General features: G+C 37.7%; 2 protein-coding genes across 5 annotated transcripts in view; one reads left to right on the plus strand and one right to left on the minus strand.

Moving 5' to 3' along the window:
• LOC136262105 (E3 ubiquitin-protein ligase NEDD4-like) overlaps window positions 1–6,858 on the minus strand; it is a 13,585-nt gene extending 6,727 nt beyond the window's left edge. For both annotated transcript variants that reach the window (XR_010704123.1, XM_066056251.1), the window contains exons 1-20: window positions 6,698–6,858; window positions 5,865–5,929; window positions 5,535–5,607; window positions 5,435–5,476; window positions 5,331–5,381; window positions 5,158–5,276; window positions 5,020–5,108; window positions 4,757–4,956; window positions 4,655–4,705; window positions 4,419–4,607; window positions 4,193–4,360; window positions 4,051–4,137; window positions 3,804–3,989; window positions 3,512–3,566; window positions 3,401–3,462; window positions 3,278–3,349; window positions 3,066–3,232; window positions 1,662–1,730; window positions 1,487–1,608; window positions 1,366–1,436 (exon numbers count right to left, since the gene is read on the minus strand). Coding sequence is in view for 1 of the 2 variants with exons in the window: in XM_066056251.1 (XP_065912323.1) it covers window positions 1,366–1,436; window positions 1,487–1,608; window positions 1,662–1,730; window positions 3,066–3,232; window positions 3,278–3,349; window positions 3,401–3,462; window positions 3,512–3,566; window positions 3,804–3,989; window positions 4,051–4,137; window positions 4,193–4,360; window positions 4,419–4,607; window positions 4,655–4,705; window positions 4,757–4,956; window positions 5,020–5,108; window positions 5,158–5,276; window positions 5,331–5,381; window positions 5,435–5,476; window positions 5,535–5,607; window positions 5,865–5,929; window positions 6,698–6,715 (1,956 nt within the window). In the remaining variant the exon portion in view is untranslated. The remainder of the gene's footprint in view (window positions 1–1,365; window positions 1,437–1,486; window positions 1,609–1,661; window positions 1,731–3,065; window positions 3,233–3,277; window positions 3,350–3,400; window positions 3,463–3,511; window positions 3,567–3,803; window positions 3,990–4,050; window positions 4,138–4,192; window positions 4,361–4,418; window positions 4,608–4,654; window positions 4,706–4,756; window positions 4,957–5,019; window positions 5,109–5,157; window positions 5,277–5,330; window positions 5,382–5,434; window positions 5,477–5,534; window positions 5,608–5,864; window positions 5,930–6,697) is intronic.
• On the plus strand, window positions 6,826–16,392 carry LOC136262106 (alpha-L-iduronidase-like). 3 transcript variants are annotated; one of them, XM_066056252.1, is made up of 21 exons: window positions 6,827–7,045; window positions 7,141–7,377; window positions 11,697–11,837; window positions 11,889–11,969; window positions 12,020–12,076; window positions 12,131–12,186; window positions 12,232–12,327; window positions 12,381–12,493; window positions 12,549–12,635; window positions 12,690–12,790; window positions 12,834–12,912; window positions 12,960–13,009; window positions 13,665–13,766; window positions 13,817–13,914; window positions 13,958–14,036; window positions 14,096–14,205; window positions 14,364–14,482; window positions 14,530–14,652; window positions 14,701–14,771; window positions 14,820–14,926; window positions 16,275–16,392. In XM_066056252.1, the coding sequence occupies exons 1-21, from the start codon at window positions 6,918–6,920 to the stop codon at window positions 16,367–16,369; spliced, it is 2,130 nt and encodes a 709-aa protein (XP_065912324.1). In that variant the 5' UTR covers window positions 6,827–6,917; the 3' UTR covers window positions 16,370–16,392. The 3 variants fall into 3 exon arrangements, 1 of the variants encoding a protein (XP_065912324.1); XR_010704125.1 differs by lacking the exons at window positions 14,530–14,652; window positions 16,275–16,392 and having other exon boundaries at window positions 6,826–7,045; window positions 14,364–14,506; window positions 14,820–14,879; XR_010704124.1 differs by lacking the exons at window positions 14,820–14,926; window positions 16,275–16,392 and having other exon boundaries at window positions 6,826–7,045; window positions 14,364–14,506; window positions 14,571–14,652; window positions 14,701–14,760.
• The last annotated feature ends 7,174 nt before the right edge of the window (window positions 16,393–23,566 follow it).

Consider the following 23,566-nt stretch of genomic DNA (forward strand, 5'->3'; position numbering starts at 1 on the left):
GGACTATCCACAAATTAATTAATAAGGCTGCAAAGGAAACTATGCATAAATTTTCTAAATAATGGCCAGAAAACTACACATGATTTCCTCTAGAGGCGTAATGAGGTTAATATCTAGGATAGTAACTTGCAGCAGGATTATCAGTAATGAGTTTGCTATCCCATGACACAGGAGCAGTGAAACAAACCAAATAGCAGAGAAGGGGCAACTTTGGCAATGAAAATTATGCAGTGGAGATAGAACACACACAACAGGCATGCATGCCAATTTGTTTTAGATCTGAGAGAGTATTTTCACTGTAGGTAGCTACTCAAATGATATGAAATGTGACTGTTCTATTAGAGTGACTGTTCCATTATCTCGATCTGTTACACAAGCATTGAATAAGAAAACAGTGGGGGAGCCTATGCCATGACATGTAGAAAATGGTACAAAACACGTTCTACCCACCTAGGCTTACTTATGGCCGCCTCTTGCTCCCACAGTACTAGTGCCAGTTCCAAAATTCACGGAAGTACCTTAACGACTGTTTAGCAAGAAAACTTGTAGAGAGTTACACTTTGAGGTACAATAATGCTTATTACTGAAGCATTAGCACCTAGAGTTAATAATATGGGAGAGAACAGTAACTAAACACCATAATAGTCCTGGAAAATGAAGTTAAATGGCTTCCTTTCAACAAAATAATAGTGTTTGCACTTCACTACAAAAATCACTCCAGACACAAGGGTGTGCATTGAAGCAGCACTGTTGTAACAGCATGGTGAGAACTTCAAGGATAACTTAGTGAGAACCACACCTGAGGAACTAACAGAGGACAGACAACTACGTCACAATGTTAACAAATGAAACCAGCCTTTGAGTATACTACTGCAATAGAAGGAGAGTACTGTCCATTGTTTATCTTCATAATGCTGGTTCAACAGGGAAGTTATTTCTTAAACGTGTGTAGGGAAGTAAGTGACTCAAACAGCAGTCAAAACTTTAAGGAGAAATGCTCAAGTCACAGGTGTGAGCCTTCAAGCATTCTCATTCATCAATATGTAGTTGCGGTAAGGAAAGAAGTACTAGTTTACATGTTACACTGAAAAGAACATCGGTTACAGGACTATACAGCATTTAGATAATCACTTCTCATAACACGGTCAAAACTAATGTGTATTGACAGACTCAGGTTGAAATATCCATATCCTCCATAGATTGTTACCCCCCCTCCCCTAGTAACACTAAAGTAATTTCTTGGCCATTGAAAGTTTAGATGATATTTTTTACAGTTATACAAACTGTGTTTCTATAATTGCTTCACAGCTACTAGGGAATACTAATCAACCAAACATGAAATTTGTCCTTTACAAGTTTACTTACGACTGATTCCATATCAGCAAGAGTGATTTTCTTGCTAAGAAGCATCTTATAGAATGGACGAATGAAATAAGCTAAAGAAATGCTGGACTAAAAAATTTAAATTACAGTAATCATAACTTACCATCCACCAGTTTCTGATGGTAAACAGCCATACCACAGACTCTGCCAACAAAACGAAAGTATTCTAAGTGATGCTCATTAAAGTAACCAGAGTCGGGATTAATCTGAAGTGTATAGTTGTCACTATTTGGAACAAGATGATAAGGATGAGAGTAGGAGAGTGAAACACACGATACCTTGCTGAGTACTCAAACAGTGCATAGTAAGGATTGAACATCTCATGGGACAGGAGAAAGAACCACTCCCTATAAAAAGAGTAAACCAACAATTTACCATACACATACACACTAGGGCTGGAATTAATCGTGATTGTTTCTGAACATTGTGATGTTGATGTGTATTATAAATAATTATAATGTTGTGACAGTAACACCATGAACAACAAGCAATGTCGAACAGTGAAAAAATCAGGCTCATAGCCTTAGCTGTTATTGAGTAAATTCCATCATGATCAAATAAAAATTTTTTAAGCATTCCATAGCAACCTATTAGAAAAGTCCAAACCTCCATGATGCCTAATATACAGTACTATTGTACTGTATGCAGTGTTGGGCAAGTTACTTTGTAAAAGTAACTATTTACATATTACATATTACTTGCAACTGAACTATTTAATTACAGTTACATATTACCCATATAATAAAGTAACTATAATAATATTACATATTATATTACTTTGTGTCCACAGCCTTAAGTTGTCACGTGTGAAACTACCACTTTATCACGTGACATGATTGCGTTGTTGAGCAATGTGCAAATCTAGGTTATAAGCAAGAAGCTGGTGAGTAAGCTTCATTCAGTAGGCTCGTTACTTCATTGTGGCTAGGCGTTACTCAGAGGACAACTAACGAGATTAGTAACTTCGTTACTTGTAGTAATAATATTACGTAATATTAGACTCGTTACAGTAACTATATTACTTAAGTAACGCGTTACATTTGTAAGTAAAGTAACTTGAGTTATATATTACCTGTTTTTATAGCGTATTTCGTTATATTACTTGGTTACCACAAAAGTACACAAAAGTAATATTACATAACGCGTTACTCCCAACACTGACTGTATGATACTACTGATGCATGCACAACTACAGTTATCATTAATGACGATATGTTGCATCCTACAATCGTGAAAGTAGCAAATTTCACAATCCCTAATCATGACTATATAGATAAGTCACTCGGGCACACCAAAATCACTAGAAGCCCTCTAACTGTCTTAAAGCTTTTTGCCTGTCTTTCAACTGTGCACAACAAAGTAGATAACACCTAGTACAATGCACATCTCTCTAAAACTGCAAAGTGTCTGGTTCTCAAAGGAGGATCGAAGGTATCTGAATCTTGAGACTGTGTGTGCGTACTGTGCATGTGTACAGTAGGGGGTCTGTCTGTCTGTATGTGCTTGTTCATGCATGTGGTGCAGTAGTCTAGTACAAAAACAAATAACATCAGGGAAGCTGCTGGTTTGAACAATGGAACACACACACACACACACACACACACACACACACACACAACACACACACAACACACACACAACACACACACAACACACACACAACACACACACACACAACACACCTTGCCAATCCACCATAATCAAGACCAGATTCTCCAGTAAATTTCATGTACAGTCTTGCCTTTAACTTGTTCTTATCTTTTTCTGATACTGCCATTATACTACGATGGGAGTCCTCAAACAAGTGATCTCTTCTGACAGAAAAGTCAAATTGTCGGGGAAGATTATCCTACAAAATGACATGTACAAACCCAAGCTAAGCAGTATCACTTACCGGTTTACTACTCAGCAGTTGTTTTCTGAATGCATCATATTTTCTGTGGTAATCGCGTGAGTATGGAACCGTCTAGGCATACCATGTTACACACTACAGCAAAGAAAATAACATAAAACTTACCGAAGCTTGTTCATTCTGTAGCTTGATCACACGAGGGTCCTCCCACTGTGTCGAGTGTGTATCTGTCACAAAGAGACATTCACTATCCCAAATAAAAAATAAGAGACTTACTATGATCAACAAAGAATCTCCGTCCATCTCTGTGGGTGCGCAACTCCCAACCATCCTATATAAAATAAGCGGGCAATTACAATGTCCTCCCTGCCCTCCTCCCCAAGTGGTCCCACAGAACACTTAGAATGTTTGCAAACAGGATACAATGTGTAGTATATTCACTTTAGTGATTGAGTAATAGGGAAGTTTAGAATATTTACCCAGTTAACAACACTTCAAATTTCACAATACATCCCACCCAAAAATATTCATACTATTTAATACATACTTGTCTGCTGTCACTACTAACCGGCAATGGGCCTAAATCTTCGTTCTGTGGTGGGGTTGAATTATTATTACGAGAAGTCACTGAGCTGGAGCTTGTCCGAAGGCTATTATTTTGTACCAACAGAGACGACCGACTCCCACTAGAACTGGAAGTAGTTGAGTGGAGCTGTGCAGTGCCGGCTGAATGCCTCCGCTTATTTGGATGTGACTATTGTAGTAGTAGTAGCAAATACAAGCATATTTGTTCGCCATTATAATGATCAGCTTACCCATGTAGTTGTCCGGGTATTGTGGTCAACAAAAAATTCCCTTCCAGTTCTGGAAACTCTTTTCTCCCAGCCAGGGGGTAATGTATCCTATAGAGAAAACAATCCTATCGTATGCCAGTTTCAAATGCAATTCTATACTTACATCATTTGTTGATAGTTGTGATAAACTTCTTGATAAATCTCTTGGTGTCTGTGATGGTGAAGGTGTGGAGGAGGGCGTGACAGTAGGTGTGGAGGTGGGTGTAGAAGTAGGTGTGGTCAGCGAAGCAGTAGAGTGTCGACTGCTATTGCTCTCTCCACTTCTAGTTGGCTAAAAGATCAGAACACACTTAACAACACAGTGCCTGTGCAGTCAGTATAACACAAACCGTGCCATTGCTGTCCCCTCTTCTCTGAGCCGTGGGTCGGCGCAGTGTATACTGATAGTGCATCCTCTCCCTATCTCTAGCTACTTGTGATGCAATAGCACTAGCATTCTGAGAAGAGGTAGTTGTGGGTCTATCCCATTGTGTGCGCATATTCTTATGGTCAACATAGTATATTCTGCCATTGGCATCCTACAATGAAAGCATATAATCAAATACTGTATTTCGTGTTAGCTTACTGTTCTCTCTTCCCACCCTCTAGGCAAGGGTTCCTCTGATTGTGACAACTCCTAACAAAATAGATTTATTATGAGATGTATAATTTGTGGTTTTTTTTTTACCTCAACAGAAGTTGAAGGAACACTTAGAGTATTTCTGGAGCTCTGGCTACTACTACTTTGGCCCACAAGGCTTGTTCTAGAAGAGCTATGGCTAGTGTTGCCATAGCTGGCAGAGCTGGGTCTTGAGCTGCCATTGGTACTATTACTTCTGCTGTTGTTCAGTCCTGGGGAGTGTCCACTTGCACCAGGAACCAAATCAACTATTAAAATATCATGATGCCCATGTAAGTTCAGGTGTTAAAACAAGTGTTGTAGTAACACACCTAATCGTCTTTGTCCTGAGCTGCTCTGTGAAGGCTGACAGTAATACAACAACTTGAAATTCATGGAACCTCGGACATGTGACCTTGGACTAAACACACATGCTGACTATCTGTACAGTAGCCAGACAGTTCATTTACTTTCTCTTTTGAAGTTTGTAAGTCTTAAGATCACCATAGGTGTTAACGTTCTCTAACTTGCAAGGAATACTAAGATCCCTCAGCCTCAGGACTACTCGTCCCAAAAAGTTGTCACGAGTCTTGCAGAGTAAAGCAGATATGTGACTAATTTGTTACATTCTACACAAGCTTACTATTGTGTTTGCGTCAAACACTTCCAAGCTTAAAATGGAGTCTGCCGTTACCTGTTAATAAAACAATACATGTATCAACTATACCATTCAATCTGTAATCTTACCCCATCGAATTGTAGAACTTCCTGCCATTCTGGGAATAAAGTCTATTAAAGCACCCAGGATAAATTTAACATACGCCAAACGCTTCAAACAAGCACGTACCTTTTTAAGCATCTTTGTCTGTTTAGATACTTTCTTATTGTTAGTGTTGACAGTAACCTTACAGTAGGGGTCACTAAATAGAAACAAGTGTTACATATAAAATTAAGATCATATTGTGTACAACTTTCATTTATAAGTCACAATATAATATCTACCACAAATTTGACCAAGTGCACAACTTTCAAACTATTAAAATTTATTTTCAAATATCCATTTTTCAAGGATATGCATACTATACTAGTTTTGTAACACATGTTTATATTTCAAATAAAACAGGACCAATCTATAATATTATAGCTTGTAATTACGTTACATACAATAAGAACTCACCAGACACCAAGGAATCCCTTCTTTGCCAAATCATAAGCAGAGTGAAGGAAGACATGCAAGGGACACTAACAAAGAACACATGACAATGGTTAAGTCTGCAAACCAAACGTACAAGGAGTGTTCAAACAGTGTCTAGAGTGTGGTCTCCTAAAGGAGCTTGTTGCAGTAAATAATGGGAATACTCAACCACCTTATACAAATACGCTTATCAGCACATTTTTCATTGTACACCACACATAGCTTCACAGCTTTTGAACTCTAATGGCTTGTGAAGTTTGTGTGGGATAGAAAATCTAGGAGGCAAACAGGAACAGTTGGTGTCTATAATCGTTTCTAATTTATCACAATGACAACAAAAAGTAGAATTCAAACCATGACCAGTTACATCAGTTGGCCCTAGCATTTGTAAGCATTCCCTTTAGCATCCAGGGATTGGCCACATGACATTTAATTGCCAATAAAGGGCATTGATCACAAATTACCTCATTCAACACATCCTAAAGCATCCTCTACATGACATGCTACACACAACAACAACAACGCTGCATCATCAGCATAAACACATTGGAGTGCTCTGTCAAGCGGGCAACGAGTAAACACTACATACACATCAAGGGATCAGAGCTTTTGAGGTTTTTGTTTTACGACTAGTGCCTGATAACTTCAATGACACACTATTTACGCGAAAATGGATAAGGTAGGCTAATTACAATTAATAATCGTTAACTATTCTACACTTATACAGAGCATCGTTCTGTTAAAGGTTCTGATGAAACACGCGAATGTATTTGGCACAATACACGCTCCCCTATCACAGGCACAAGTACACTCACCGGATAAGGAACAGACATCTTCTTCGCTATAGAGTCATTTACGTGCTAGATGAAATACTAGGTCCAGTTGGTCAACTCGATACCACTACCAAACTCTTCTCGCCAAATAGGTATGGTTTCTATAACATCACGTGACTTCATAGCGTATTGTCGTGCGCCATAAATGGAAAAAGGTGGACGGGAACATATACGACGGATTAATTTATAGGACAAATCGTAAATGTGGGATAGTAGAAAGCAACTTATCATTCTATTCATAATATTGGTTGCTTTGTACGGAGTACTACATGTCGGCAGGAGTCACTTAGCTTATTATCGATTCCAATACGTATGGCACGAGGAGTCGAGGTATTTATCAAGAGTGTCACGATCCATAAAAGTAGTCTATAGGATTATTATTTGTATACACTATATTTGTGAAATTTGATGGCCTCTTCCAATAGGTATGATGTAAGTGACCAGCTGACAAGCAGCCATTGGAGTCATCGTATCACATTACTCCCAATGAGGAGCTTTATTTCACAACAACAGATGGTGGAAGGATTGCCAGATGGAAAAAAAAAAACATCTACAGATTTTAATATTTCTAGATTACGATATAACTTTACAGTGATTGTTGGACCCGGAGATGAACTCAAGCCAGATTTTCTCACACACTTTTGGAGAAGCACTGGATTTTGGTAATTAGTAATTATGAAGTGCAAATAATAGATGTCATGAGATTGCTTATGGCATGAGACAAATCAAGATGTACTTTTCAGCTGTCACTTTGAGTACTTTTCAAGGCTTTTTTAGGCCATATCTATTTGAAAGTTGTTGTTCAGATTTATTTTACAACAAAATGGGTCAGTCGGTAGGCAAAAAAAGAAACAGTTAGCTAACTAGTTTTAGACATGTTTATGATTACTAGCTACAAGCCAGTTACTGTTTCATAATAGATTGGTAAGTCACATTAAAGAAACATTTAGTTTGTCAAATCCCTTACACAACTATTAGCTAGCTCAACGGATAGCTAGTAGTTCAATAAGCACTGATGTATTGGCATAGCTATCATAGATTTTCAGTGAGGAACACAGGTTTTAACACTTGCAGATAACTAGCATTATATTTGAGATCAAATTGTACCAGCTGACTGTTCTATTAGAGTATCTTTGATCTTTTGTGGCAATTACAAAAACAATTTCTAGTTGTCACGTGATCTAATTTTTTTTTCTTATTGATTAATATCTGTGCAAAATCGTGTCGGTCGGGTCCGAGCAACAACTTTTCAAATAGGTATGGCCTTACTGTATCCAGCAACACTAACTGTATCCAGCAAAACTTACTGTATAGTTGTTTTATTGAAAATGTGAAATACAAAAACCTTATAATTATCGGTCAAAGTGTCCGCATGCTTGTGGGTTGTGTGTTTAGAATATATTAGATAGCTAAACATGATACATTGATATGTGTATAATTATGAGCTGACTTAATTAGGATTAATATTCATAAGTGAAGATCATTAGGTACGGTATAGTATGTTCACGTTGAGCTGAATCCTGAAAAATAGCTAAAAATTAAAAGTGGATTTTTTCTCAACAGAGTTAACATTTCAGCCAACCAGATGATTATTGGTAACAGCAAAGGTGTCAATAACAGACATGTACAGTTTGGCTCCATTACAAGTTCAGGAAAGGGCTATAGTGGACACTGTACTTATATGGCTTCCCCATAGGAAATGTATTGTGAAAATTTTGATTGGCCATAAATATTATGTCAAATATTTGAACAACAAGATTTTGAAATATTTTTAGCAGGTCAAGCAGTACTACAAATGAGCCAAATTTCAAGATCATGTGTAATTGCATCCATGAGTTATTAAATGTTTTTGAGGATTCAGCTCAACGTGAACATACTATAGTACTTAATAAGTAGGGATCAGTAAGAAATCATATGGCTTTGTAAATTTTTGTACTTAAAAAAAACCTTGCATTACATTTTTCCAGAAAAAAAAACACCTGGAATGCATTAGTACAGCTGTAATGATGCTGTACCTGGTTAAACGAAGCAAAAAGTCAACTGTTTTGATGCACAGTGAACTTTAAAAATTTCAAAATTCACATCTGCCTGCCTGCCGTAAGACCCGGGTGTACGGCTCCAGAAATTTCAGACAGCCAAGGTAATGATAGCAGATTCACTAATCTGTTGTTTCGATTACGTTTTGTCCACTGCACCATGCTGTTCGCAGTTCGCGTTCATCATTCATTGGCCTTCCTTCTTCCTGAAAGATAAATGATAGTTGCTACGCGCGTTGCTGCCTTAACACGTGATTATTGCACGTGATTTTAATGAAGTGCCCTCATAAGACGAGTATTAATGGGCGTGTCAAGGAGTCGCCATCTCTAGTTGCTTATGGTCTTACTAGTTTAGTTTTGGCGAGGTAATCATGCCTTTGAAATGGATGAAGGAAAAAGCTATAACCAAAAGCACTACGCGGAAAACAAAGAGAAGATAGCTGAGAAAAAAGAAGAAAAACAAGGCACGGCCACTATGGCAGTGGCCATAGCAGGTTTTGCTGACTAAAAAGTACAGATCGATATACTCAAAGAGAACAGACAGGCAATAAAATACTCTAATAGAACAATCATCATTAATAAACCACTTATTTCTGTCTTGAAACCCTCCCAGTTGCAATCTCAGAGTGGCTATTTGAATTTTGTTCCAGATGGGGGCAATCCAGACCCCTAAAAAGCATGCATGCTTAGTTGTGCATACAGCTTTAGTAGAACCCTATTTAGTGGTAATCTGACGCTAGCCATTATTTTGCATGACCAATGCTGCAAAATATCAAGAAGAGTTAGGTTAGGAGGCCATGAACAGTTTTAAAATTCAGTGAAAGGATGTGATTGTGCTAGACATAAAAAGTTAACAAAGTAGTTATTAAAATTTTAAAAGAAAGTAGGGATTGATACAATACACATGCTATAAAAAGTAAGGAAACAAGCTTACAGCTGAAATGAGAATGATCCATGCAACAAATAGTAAGGAAACAAGTAAAACAAGATTAGACTACTTGCTAAAATGAGATGCATTTTAATCCCTATTTTTGGCTAATTTGATATAGCAAGATGTTAGCCAAAAGTAGGCAAGTAGTCATTTAATCTTGTTTGACTTGTTTCCTTACTTTTTGTTGCATGGATCATTCTCATTTCAGCTGTAAGCTTGTTTCCTTACTTTTTATAGCATGTGTATTGTATTGATCCCTACTTTCTTTTAAAATTTTTAATTTTTTTTAATAACTAGTATATATATATATGTGTACCTTCTGGCCATTTAGTGTGTTGTCGCCCACTTGCAGTTTTTGTATTCCCAAGTTGCCACCTGATACTGTGGTCACCTAAACTGTTTTTACCTCAATCTTCCTACACACAGGTTATAGCGCACACTCTCACAAAAAATATTGACCAGAAACCCTCACAATACCTTCATGGTGCCTCGGCAGTATTTCACCAACCACAAAAGTTCCTACAGTGTGACCCCAAATGTTTCCAATGAATTTGTGGAATTTTATAATGCCTGACGGACTAATTATAACTGATTAATGCCTTCAGACAAGCATAACTCAATAACAGCTAAGACTACGGGCTTGATTTTTTCACTGCTAGATGATACTTCAACAGGTGCCTTTTGACATATTGCAACATGTACAATGCATGCATCATGGACTTATCTTTGTCCTCCTTTGTGTCCCATTTCTTTTCAAACAAGAATAAGGAATCAATCCACTTGCTACTGCTCAGTAGCCAAAAAGCTAATTGGGAAGAGTCTGAGTGAGCCCCGCACAGGTCAGTAGTCACTGTACGTTGTACAAGCATCGTGTGTTATACAAGCATTGTGTGTCCGAGAATTTACGTCTCAGACACAGAAACCCCCACACTGGGTAGTGAATGCGTTTCGGTGTATGAGCATCGCGTGCCCAAAAGCTTACATTGAGGACACGGAAAGCCCCACACTGGGTGGTTGATGCGTACGATATAAGAGCGTTGCGTGCCCGACAATTTACTGTGCAAACACTGTATGCCATATGCTGTTGTGAGGCAATTCACGCTTGCAGTATGGCCAGCAATGAAGAGATCATAGAGGACAGACCAAGGGCAGCAATGAAGAGGCTACAGAAGAAAGGAGAAGGGAAAGAGATAGATTAAGAAGACAGATGGAAACTGCTGAACAAAGAGAAGCAAGGTCTATAAACCCATTGAAGTATATTTGCGCTACATTAATACTGTAGCTATAACACACCATGCACTACGTATTTCATACCTGTACTCATAATTGGAGTTTACAATCACACTTCTAACAGTACATGTGTAAGCTGCAGCTTTTTTTACTATAGTCATGTTGGCCCATGCTAACAGTGCATTAGCGCCGGACCGAGCCAAAATACTCCTCACGTGAAGTTACAATGCACGTGCGGAGTGTAAGTACCGCTGTACTGTGTATACAGATAATAATGGGAATTTTGTATTTGGCTTTTCTCAATTCTCACATCTGTTAATGTTTAAGATCAGGCTCACCCCAATGATGCTATAATCATCTGTCTAGTACACACTACACCTGCAAATCAATACCTACATGATAGTGGAGAAAGAATGAGAGACAAAGGAGAACAAAGTTAAGCCTGTAATGCATGAATTGTTGCTGGCAAAAAAAAGTACATCTCAGTGTTGAACATCAAATCAAGCCTGTAGTGTTAACCATAAAATGTTATGTTTGGCTGAGGGCATCAGTCAGTCAGTTGGTTAGTCAGAAGAAAGTTCCACCAAATATGTAATGATTTTTAAAAACTTGTTAAAAGTGTATGGGGTTGCACAAACTGTCATGAAGGAAAAGTGAGGCTGGTGATATCTTTTGTGTAGGATAGTCCAAGCCTTCATCATCCCTACCTCATAGTGCTACCATACTATATATAGTACTGTATACTGCATGGGACACACATACAAATTGTGATCTTTTATTGTAGTCCTCCTCTACCACATGAAAACTTTTCCACTTATTTCTTTGACGACTCTGAAGTGCAAAATTTGGCACACTTTGGGTCAGTCCCCAATGAAGGCATCAAACAAGTTCGGATTCATTGGCTTCTTGACCTTGTCACAGCAAAGTAGGCTAACAGCTATAGACTGTATCATGAATACTACATTGTATGTTACAGAGTAACTGGTCCAGGGAGTGTAGTATATAATTTTACTGATTTAGATCATGCCATGGATTTGCTAAAGGAGAATGGATTAAAGTCAGTAGTTTTAGTAATTGTACACAGTCTGTATTGCTGATCTCTTACAGGCCAGGATTTGAAATAATGGGTAATCCATCTAACATATTTACTGATATGGAGAACAAGTGATAATTAATTATGTGTAAATCAAGCATGTCACGTTGCATTGCATTTTTCAGAACTCAAGTTTATATGTGGCGGGATCTTGTGAAAAACATTGCAACAAGATATATTGGTAAGAGGTAGGTCAGTGTGGACATTTGGTATAATATCTGATTAGATCGATATGGACTGAATTATGTGTCAGAATGGAATTTTGAAAGCTGGAATGAACCCAACAACCGAGACTTTGACACCCTTCAGTTCACCACACAAGGTATAGATTGTATGTATCTGTAGTCCCAACATGACACATGTGACATCTCACAGGATATCTCAACTATTACGATGCTTGTTCAGAGGGACTACGTGATGCTCACCCTTCTCTAATACTGGGAACTCCAGCTAATGGAGTGTGCTATAATCCAAACACCATTTGCTGGGTGAGCCTTATCTCACAGTTGTTTATGAGATTCATCTACATTACATACACTATAGCAACTATTACAACACTGTGTTAATGGAACTAATTATTTTACTGGAGAGAAAGGAGTTCAAATTGATTATGTCTCTTTCCATTTGAAGGTTAGAATTCTGCAAACCTGATGTTTACACCTTTCTTCATTCACTGAAAATTAGGGCAGGGGTTCATCTAGTGAGATTCTAAACTTGGAGCTTAACCAGTTCAACTTATTGTCTCAACAATTTCCCACACTGAAGTATTTGCCTTTCTACAATGAGTAAGTATGGCAGCTGTTATGTATATGAGTGACTGAATGGCAGTGAAGGGGACCCACTTTCTGGATGGTCAAAGGGTGAAGAATGGAGAGCTGATGTACGATATGCAGCAGTTGTAGCCAAGGTACAGCAACATAATTCTAAGCAATTCTGATCCTTTTTGTCCTCTAGATCATCGCTCAGCATGTAAATATGTTGATTCCACAAAATCCTGGACTGAAGTTAGTCTTCTTTTCTCACATAGTATAGTATTGTGCAGTCAAAAAAGCTGGAGTGCCACACCATTGTGATATTGAAAGGAAAAATAAAAATGCAATTGTTACACATACTGTGTTCCTTCTCCAAGTAAAGCATTTTTATACTGCTAACACCCACCACCTTTAATGTCCCATGCACCCCACCCAAAATTTGAGCAAATTGCCCATGAAGTACCAGCCTCAAAGTTTTCTTCTTCGGCTTAGACTCTTCAAAAAAACTATTATAAACGTAAATGCATATCTCAATTGCCTTAAAATTAATGCAATTCAAATGCCAAGTCTGGGTACAAATCCAATAAACAAGTTATAGATGACGGTATTGATAAAGTTTAATTTTTATCACACCTACACGGTAAATTGCTTATGGGAATAGCTTGGAAGATTGGTCTTAGTTCAAACCATTTGGGGAAAATCTGAACCAGTCAAAATGCTCTAATAGAACAGTCATGCATAATTTAAAAGAGGCGCATAATGGGAACCTGCACATCTGAACTTGTCTACCTGAAAATTTCTGCAATGTTAACTATAGCGCTCACTTGAAGAGTGTCTAGGCACTGTCGTGAAGAAATGGAACACTATACCCCTGACATCATGGTGTGTTCATATTTTATTTCCTTAGTTTCCAACTACTGAGCAATGACAATGGCTTCCTGAACTTTGGTCCTCCACATTATTTTGATCAGCGTACCCTCACTACTCGATTCTTGATGAATCTGACAAAGTAACATATAGTGGATCAAGAAACACATAAACTAACAGGTTATGTTTCAGACCCAAGTCTGTACAGCTAGTCAGAAAGCCAGTGTTGTCAGTAATGGGACTGCTATCCTTATTGGGGTCAAAGCAGTTAACTGTGACTGTTCTAAAAGGTAAAGTTGAAGAAGTGCTTTTTTGTTATTACTTTTGTCTTAGGCAAGCATGTACTGTTTCCTGATAACGATGTTGGTGTGATTGCCACAGTATTAAACAAGCCTGGTAACCTCACAGAATAGTACGTTACATCTGTGTACCTATGAAATGACTTGATAAGCTGACTACACCTCCTTTTAGTGGAGAAGTAGCAGTGATGATATACAATAGTAATGACACCAGTGATCTGAACAGCAGTAATATTCACTGTCACCTCAAGTGGAAAAATTTGCCTGATCTGGGAAAAGATGGTATAGTTATAACTATTATTATTCACGCACTCTGTGATTTGTCTTATAGCCTATATACTTATATGAAAGCTTTACCATTATATTCTACCAAAAAGGTGGCCTCAAATGCATGTCCCATTATATTAGTTTGTCATTGTTCTGGGGTGTATATCATATAGCACTTATGATGCAGTATCGGTTGGACAATAACAGGACTAACCCGTATGATATTTGGTTGACTGCTGGTAAACCTGACTATCCTTCCTATCAGCTACTCCAGCAAATGAGGGATGCTATTGTATGCTTAAAGGACACCTAACAAGTATGTAATGGTGTTTCTTTCAGGACTCAGTTCAGTTAAGTAATGCTAAGACTTACTCTCCCAGAAAAGGTCTAACAATTTCACTTCCTTTACCAAGTGTCTTCCTGTTGCATGTTTGTGCTAAACCAGCCAAACCACCTAGCCAGGTGACACCATAGCCAATAGAAGTTGAAGTGATACAGTTGTTACAACAGGTAGTTGATGTACGTGTGAAAATGATTGTGCCAGAACAAGTGATGATTGTATGGAAAGATGTGCCAGAAAGGTATTGTGATTTGTATACATGTTCTCATTGCACTCTCTTAATATGTAGGTGTTTACTGACATACAACATAGTCACATCAACCCAACCCAATGGGACATATACTCTTGTCAACACAGTCCATGTACACTTCTCACTCTATGTTCACTGGGTTAAAGGTGTGTGTGTGTGTGTGTGTGTGTGTGTGTGTGTGTGTGTGTGTGTGTGTGTGTGTGTGTGTGTGTGTGTGTGCTGCATGCGCTCACCTTCACCAGCGAGACATGGCACAGCCTACTAGTCCTAGGATTTGCCTGCTCTACTGAATAGCTGTACTCAATATAAAGTTTCTTACACGATCTGTCAAAATGACAGACCAACATGTAACATGGTCGGCCATTGCTACATAATAGTAACCAGTATACATACACAATGCTTTTAAAAAGCTTATTTACCCTCGGGGCGCCGAGGGTTGCTGTAGTTGTCTTGTGCAGCCATGCAAATTTGTTGTTACCAATTTAGCTGCTGCGTACTTCATTCATAGATTTAAAACATGGTGCCATTGGGCTTCTCTTATGAGTTTAACAAGATTGAAGCACTTTATGCGATATTTGCTGTTCGTCTTGGCCTTTCTTGCTTCTTGATGAACTCTTCATGTACAAAAGTAATAGCAATAAATTCTTTTCAACCATAGTAGTGTATTACATTTAGTGATGCTTTACTGACTCAGACAAGGAATCGACAAACTAGACAAAAACCAGGGACGAGATTTTGAAATCTTTGAGATTTCAAGATCTCCATATTATCTTAATTATCGTTAACTAGTCCAGTGATCTACAACATTTCAGTGTGAAGGTTTCTTGTGAGTATCTTGGATTTAGACTAGAAATTAACAAGCCTTCGCATATCACATGGTCGGTAACCCTTTATGGTAAAAATAGAGCTGTGTGCTGTAAAAGGATATAGCTAATCCCTAACAGGACTAATTATCACACAAAGACTAAATTACTATGCTATTCACTGTTACTTGTTTTGTGCACATTGGAGCCAAAGATACTGTAAGTTGTAAGTTCATTAGGTACAAATTGCATTTTTATACCTGGCTTGTGTGCTAATCAAGGTTACAGTGATAATTGTGGCTCTGTTATAGAAAACGGGACAAAGCAGAAAAGCCAATCCACGTCTTGTCACCTGGCACTATGGATCTGGAGAAAGTACATCCATATGTTTGGTTAATTTCCCCAGGGGTTTTGCACAATAGTGCTTCATTTTGATAAGTCACAATGTCAGACCATTTTTAATTTGGTCCATGGCTTTTGGGTCAGAAAATGACAGACTGTTATTTTGAGCTCTGGAATAGGCATGACCGTGATAGCACAGCAGCTGAAGACTTTGCTTTTGTGTGTGTGTGTGTGTGTGTGTGTGTGTGTGTGTGTGTGTTGTGTGTGTGTGTATGTGTGTGTGTGTGTGTAGAGCAACTATACAATCATGTTATATTTTCATGATCCCATGATTTCCATCCCTTTGCAGATACCACCTCCGATCCTATATACTACAAGGTGAAAGCTATCAACTATTGGGGAAAGAGTGGAGACTATTCTGATGTAGCATGTATACAATGCTAATTTATATTAGAATAATAATTTGAGAGATACTTTATTTGATACCCTGCTATGTGTATGGTTTCATCTAGGTAAACTTGTACAAGTTGAGTATTGAGCAAAAGGATGAGCTCTGAAAAGAGACTCTTTTTATAAACACCAAAAGATCAGGAGTTATAAAAAGGAATAGAATTAATAAAAGCCATAATTGACAGAGTGGAAGTGATAATACGTGGATATCTAGTTGGTCAGAGGTAGTGTATACCAAACAGCCACACAACTTCAGGATAATGTGACTAACAGATTGCCATATGTGTAAAAGTCATTTCTTTGTTTGGCTCACAACACCGATGATGCATTATAGTTGAAATGGTAGTCACTGTTGTTTCCTGTATAGCTATGTCAAATTCTACTTTCAGTAATTTGATTGTGCTTTATATAAAATTTCTCAGCAAATTACCAGCTAAATAGGCTAGCTCAATCCTTAACTGAATCAACTCTTTTACTGAAGAAAAATTACATTGAACAAGTCTAGATTATCATATGCCTATTAAGGAACATACAACAAACTAGAGCTGAGCGATACTGCCATTTTAGTATCATGATCGATACTTACAAATAAGTCAATCATAGCTGGTGCCACATAGTGTATTGCTCAGCATTCCTGCAGGAAGTCCTTATAGGTGATAGCAAACTAGCCACTATCATCCTTGTTTACAGTAACAGTTATGCACCTATCAATGTATTGCCCCCCCCTCGGGCGTAAGTGGGGCTTTACAGGGGGAATTGACACAAAACTGCTGCCCCACTATGGGGCCGATCGTTCAGTAAGTGCCCAAATATTTTTTGTTGTAACTTCCTTCGCTATGTCAAATCCCGAGTAAATCCCGCGTTGCAACTGGGGCCAACGGTGGGGATTTGACACGATAGGTTTGCCCTACTATTGGGCATTTGACATTCGGCTGTGTCAAATCCCCACTATAGCCCCATATATGCCCGAGGGGGAGGTAGTGGGGCAATACATTGATAGGTGCATTATTGTAACACATGCTTTGAGGTTGTTATGGTGTTCACACCTCTCTGCAGGGGGTGGACTTTATCATTTACAAGGATTCTTAGCCTATAGTATGTTCACGTTGAGCTGAATCCTCAAATACGTTTAATAACTCATGGATGCAATTACACATGATCTTGAAATTTGGCTCATTTGTAGTACTGCTTGACCCGCTAAAAATATTTCAAAATCTTTTTGTTCAAACGTTTGACATAATATTTAGCTACGGCCAATCAAAATTTTTACAATACATTTCCTATGTAGAAGCCATATAAGTACAGTGTCCATTACAGCCCTTTCCCAAATTTGTAATGGAGCCAAACCGTACGTGTCTGCTGTTGACACCTTTGCTGTTACCAATAATCATCTGGTTGGCTGAAATGTTAACTCTGTTGAGAAGAAAATCCACTTTTAATTTTTAGCTGTTTTTCAGGATTCAGCTCAACGTGAACATACTATAGTACTGCATAAGAAATGGATTTTTAATGACGTAATGTACAGGCATGGTATCACGATAGTTAATAACAAAATATCGCAATATCGATACTTTCAATATATCGCTAAAACGGTAGTATCGCTCAGCCCTACAGCAAACTAATTGGTTTGGGAATATGAAAACACAGAACATGCAAACCGAACTCTCTCTCTACTTTATCAAGCTCTTTATTTATTTATACTGACCAGTCAGCCATGCTCAGGAAAAAAAAAAGAAAGTTACAATACACAAACCAATTATCTAATTACAAGTGCAATAATGTGATAATAAAAGTGATGTAAATAAATCAGAGCCAGAGGTTTCAATAATATCAGGAGCACATCGAATCCTATGGACAAGGATTCAATGTGCTTCTGAGTCCTGATAATATTTAGTGGCAAGGTGTTCCATTCTTTAATAGTTCTGGAGAAATAACTGTTCTGATGTGACCTTGTGGATGAGGATGGTATGATGAAATGTAATTGGTGGTATGATCTGCTTGTTCTCATAGGTGGTAAATAATACGATGGAATGGAGATAGCAAGCTGGTGATACAGTGCTGTGTAGAATTTGTAATCTTACAGGATAATCCACTTAACATTGCCGAGAAATCTACTATAGTCATTATAAATCCATTGGGCTGCACGACGTTGTACCTTTTCTAATTGTTGGATGTGTGAATTATAGTGTGGATCCCACATAGCTGATGTGTGTGTATTGTGGTCTAACCATTGTGAGGTATGCCAATTCCTAAATTTTTCTTGAGCAATTACTGAGGTTACATTTCAAGAGTTTTTGTTGCCTTTACTACTATGGTGGATATGTGTGAGGGCCAGGATAACGATCTGTTAATCAAGATGCCCAGATAAGAGTACATGTTGTTCAGATACTTCTAATAATTTTATGTGGTCGTTCAATATGTAATCATGTGTGATGGGTAAAGAGGTCCTTGTGCACCGCACTACAGCACATTTGATAACATTAAAATTTAACTGCCAAGTGTTAGCCCATTCAGATGACTTGTTCAAATCTTGTTGGAGCCAGGTGGTATCTTCTGCTATTGGTTATTCTGTAAAACAAGCAATCATCTGCGGGCACCTGGAGAGGGGAATTGATATCTTTTGTGATGTCATTTATGGGACTATCACAGGTACTCCTGAAAAAACTGGTACAAGTTTTGAAGTTTCATCATCTAAAACCACACATTGTGGACCAAGATTCAATCCATGCAAGCATACTGTTGTTAATTCCATAGTGTCTTATTTTAGTCAGGAGTTCAGTGCTGAGGTGGGACCGTATCAAAAGCTTTAGAGAAGTCTAGGAGGATTATATCAATTTGTTTTTTTTGATGGTCAAAAACATAGGATATATCTTTGCTCAGTGTGATCAGTTGAGTGACAAAAGAGTGATTTGATCAAAAAGGCTTGCTGGTTTTCAATTAAAACATTGTTAAGATGGTCCATGATGGAATGATAAATAGTGTGTTCCATAGTCTTAGCACAGATAGAGGTTAAGTATATAGGTTGGTATTTGCTGGTACTACTGCGGTTTAATACCCCTATTGAATACTGGACAAATGCTAGCTGATGGCCAATCACTTGGCAATGAGCTAGTAGACAATGATTGAATAAAGATTTTTTTGTAATAATGACATTAATGCATATCACATAATTACAATGGTACAAGTATATTATAATCAAAATATTATAATCAAAACAGTCGACATGACTCTCTGCCAAGCACAGCCAACAGAGGTGGTGGGATGCCCTAAGAAAGTAGATCTGCTCCCACGAAGAGCCAGGATGTCAGAGCACAGCAAAGAAAAAGACAGGGAACAATGCATCCAAGATAGTCGTGGCATCTTGTTATAGGGAATAGCACGAGTAAAGATCATTAAATTGGAGCAATTCATTTGCACAATGTTTTAGAATGTATGGTGAGATAAGGTCAGGTCCACTAGACTTCTGTACATCGAGTGTTGAAAGTAGGTATTGACTGTGAGATGGCGATAGTAGGAATGTCAGGTATGGCATTAATGGTATCACTTATTGTAGGTATCATTGACAGGTTTTCTTTTGTGAACACTGACTACAAATGATTATTCAGAGCCGAGATTTACTTTACCTTTTAAATTACTAATAGACTACCCTAAAAGTAGGGTAGGAATATCACGTCTGTCCCGTCATTTGGCCCCTATAATATATTGACAGCGGTTCCCACTAAATAAGTTATCAAGCTCAGTCTGGTGTAATAATTATTATGTGCTTCTTTCAATCTGCAATTTACCATTACAATAAGGGTTCCATGGTCAGTCAGACTCTAACTTACTTCTTTTAGCCTTGTTGTATAGCATTATATTTTGTCAATTTAATCATCACATGAATGAGAGACAGCCTTATGAATTGCTTGCTTAAATTCTTGCCAAAGTTGTGCAACAGGTCTGGATTGTGGATCACTTGATAAGAAAGTATTTGCAAAAGTTGCTAGATCTCTTTTACTGATTAGTTCAGTGTTTACCTTTGTGGTACAAAGCAATTTTGTGTTTCTTTGCACTTGGCATTGAATGTCTATTTATATCAAGGATAGCATCATGATCAGGCACAGTAGAAAGGTTTGCTATTTTGGGATAAGTACAGAAAACAAGGTCTAATGTATTGTTTAAGCAGGTTGGTAAGTGTACAAGACTGGTATCATTTATTAAATCCAGAAACATGCCACTTAAAACACTTCCATATGTAGACGTTGTAGTAGTGTTACCATAACTGTTGTACCATGTGATACTTGGAAAATTGAAATCCTCTGTTAACGCAATATTTGGTGGAATATCAACTTGGCTAGCAAAATACTGAGCTGTTCTATGGGATATGAGCCGGATTTGTAGGGTGATAGAATGAACCTATGTGGATGGGAGGTTGATTTGTTTAATCCAAAGTAGTTCTCAAGTATTGGTTCTTCTGCTGCAACAAAATAGCTCCATTTTGTATGTTGATGTGTCTTCTCTCTGCTCCACTTTGGATTAGGGACTGACGCTCTTTCATAAGTACTGCTTCCTGAGTTCTTTCTTCTGGTCAGGTTTAATGCAGACTGGACCTTTGAATAAACTAATTTTAGACAAAGCCAAAGAAACTCTTTATGGACTAGAGTAGATATTGGTGAAACTGAGTCTGATTTAGTCTTGGTTCTTGACTCTAGCTACCTAAACATTCAGTCAGTTGAAACTGTCTTTCTAAATGTTATGTTATCAGGAGCAAGGAAGATAGTAGTATAAGAGATAATTAAGTAGTACAGGTTAATTTGATCCATGCTGGGCAAGTTACGTCCGATAATTAGACAACCAGCAAATCAGCAATTACCTCCACCAGGTTAAAAATATATGGTCTAGCAAAAAATCCTCCAGGTTACACAAAGGTGTAGCAGTGTACTCTCAGCTAAACCCTATAGATTCCAACTCAATCAAAGATTGTTACCGTTTGAAAAAGTATGCTCAAGCTAGAAAACCTGGGCAGACCAGTCCTAGTAAAGCTCCTCAGATCATACAGATGCCTTAAACATTCTTAAAAACAAAAGCAAGCTGTCCCCCCAAATATTTGTCAAGCCTGACCTTAGCGCTGAAGAGAGAGCAATGGAGTCTTTACTGCTGAAGAAAAGAAGATCACTTTTTGAAAGGGCATCAGCAGGCAACACATTAAGATCAGAAATCAAAATTTGCTTGTACAAAGCAAAGTTCATGCCAAGATACTAAATTTATTATTTTTTCATTGCTTTACAGATACACATGCAGAATTACAAAGATGGCGAGGTACAAAGAAGATACAATTAAAAGTGATCTGAAGGACAAATGGCAATCAATGCCAAAAGCCTAAAAACTACTTATTTAATACAACTTAAAAATTACAACAAATTAAAATAAATGATAGTTACAAGGGTGAGGGAGCTTATAGCACAATTACAACAAGGGCATACAAAATGGAAAGTACAATTATTATTTGAATGAACCCATAAGTAGTTCTTTAGCTTTTGCTTAATTGTGTCGAAGGAAAAGGTAAGATCGTATATTGGCAGAGCATTCCATAATCTGGGAAGTCTATAAAAATAGGAGTTAGCACATCTTGAGTTACTTGAATCTTGTGACATAGTTTGATGTTTGAAGACCTTGTATTAGAAATGTTGAAAGTGACATAGTTAGAAATGGTAAAACTGGGGGTAGGATGCTTTAATGATCTTATGAAAGTATCCCACCCCACTAGTTATTGAATCTCCCACAACAAATATACGAACTTCTTGTACTATCAAGCACTACAATTAAGAAATTGTAAAAAGGAACTGAAAATGTTACTTATAAACTTTCAATTAAATAAGAAGCCTGATTTGCTAAATATAATTCGTACAGAGAAACCAGACATTCTTGCTAGGACAGAAACATGGCTATCAGATCTAGAAGTAGTGAAATCTTTCCACCTGATAACACATATATTGTAAGGACAGACCTAGTAGTCATGGAGGTGTACTCTTGACACTAAGTTGGCAGTTACTCTTTGAGTCTCTTCTGTTGACCAACTACTCACTTAGTACAGGCTTTGAAATTGTATGGGCTAAATTGAATATCACTGGTTCCCCAATATACATAGCAGCATACTATAGACCATACATAAGTGATAATTACTCTCTTGCACAACTAGATCTATATCACTACATAAACTAAATGAAGTGACAAACAATGCTACTGTCTTACTTGACATTGACTGGACAGAAAATCTTGTAAAACCTAATTGAACATTCACTTGAGATATTGCAAGATCATGGACTTCCACAACTTGTTGACTTCCCTACACGTCAAATGAACACATTTGCTACAAACAAGCCTTCCTGTTTACTTAACATCCATAGCACTACAGGTGTGTTTTGAAGTAACAACAAGAGACAAATCAACCCCCAAGAACCATTTACATGTACAATAGAGCAAACTGGGATGCCCTTAGAGAAGAATTACATACCCTTCATACATTTATATGATGGACACCACTGAGTCACCCAGTCAGAACATTGAACAGCTATGGTCTAAATTAAGGTCTCCATCACTCAAGTTGTAGATAAATATATTCCTCACAAACTTACGAAGAAAAGAATAGGTTTACCATGGATGAATCAAAGCATCAGAAGAAAAAGAGACAGGTTGTACAAATTATGTAAGACTTTATTCTCTGAAGCTGGCTAAATATACTGAATTTAAATCACCGAAACACCGTGTCCAGAATGAAATGAGGTCAGCTTATTTATTAGTCTTATACAAACAACCTCATTGCTCCTGACACTCACACTCATTCAATTCAGAAAAGGATCTGGTCTTACATCAAGGCACTTAGGAAAGAGAACACGAGTGTACCTGGGTGACAAACAAGTTTAGATAAAGCCCAAATACTCAACAATCAGTTTCAATCAGTACTTTTACCATAGAGTCAAATTCTCTATTACCTGACAAGGACCCAAGTCCCATGTCTGACATCAGTGTATCCCTATAGAAGAAATTTACAGTCTCTTAATCAACATAAATACTTATATACAAGGCTTGTGGACCTGATCAAAATACATGGAAGAGTACTTAAAGAGGCAGCTGATATCCCCCTTCTTAACAACACTGTTCCAGAAGGATCTCCTCATTTTTTAATGCAGTGTGTTGTTTTAGATGAATACT

The sequence above is a fragment of the Dysidea avara genome, chromosome 7 (assembly GCF_963678975.1).
Source record: "Dysidea avara chromosome 7, odDysAvar1.4, whole genome shotgun sequence".
Classification (NCBI taxonomy): Eukaryota; Metazoa; Porifera; class Demospongiae; order Dictyoceratida; family Dysideidae; genus Dysidea; species Dysidea avara.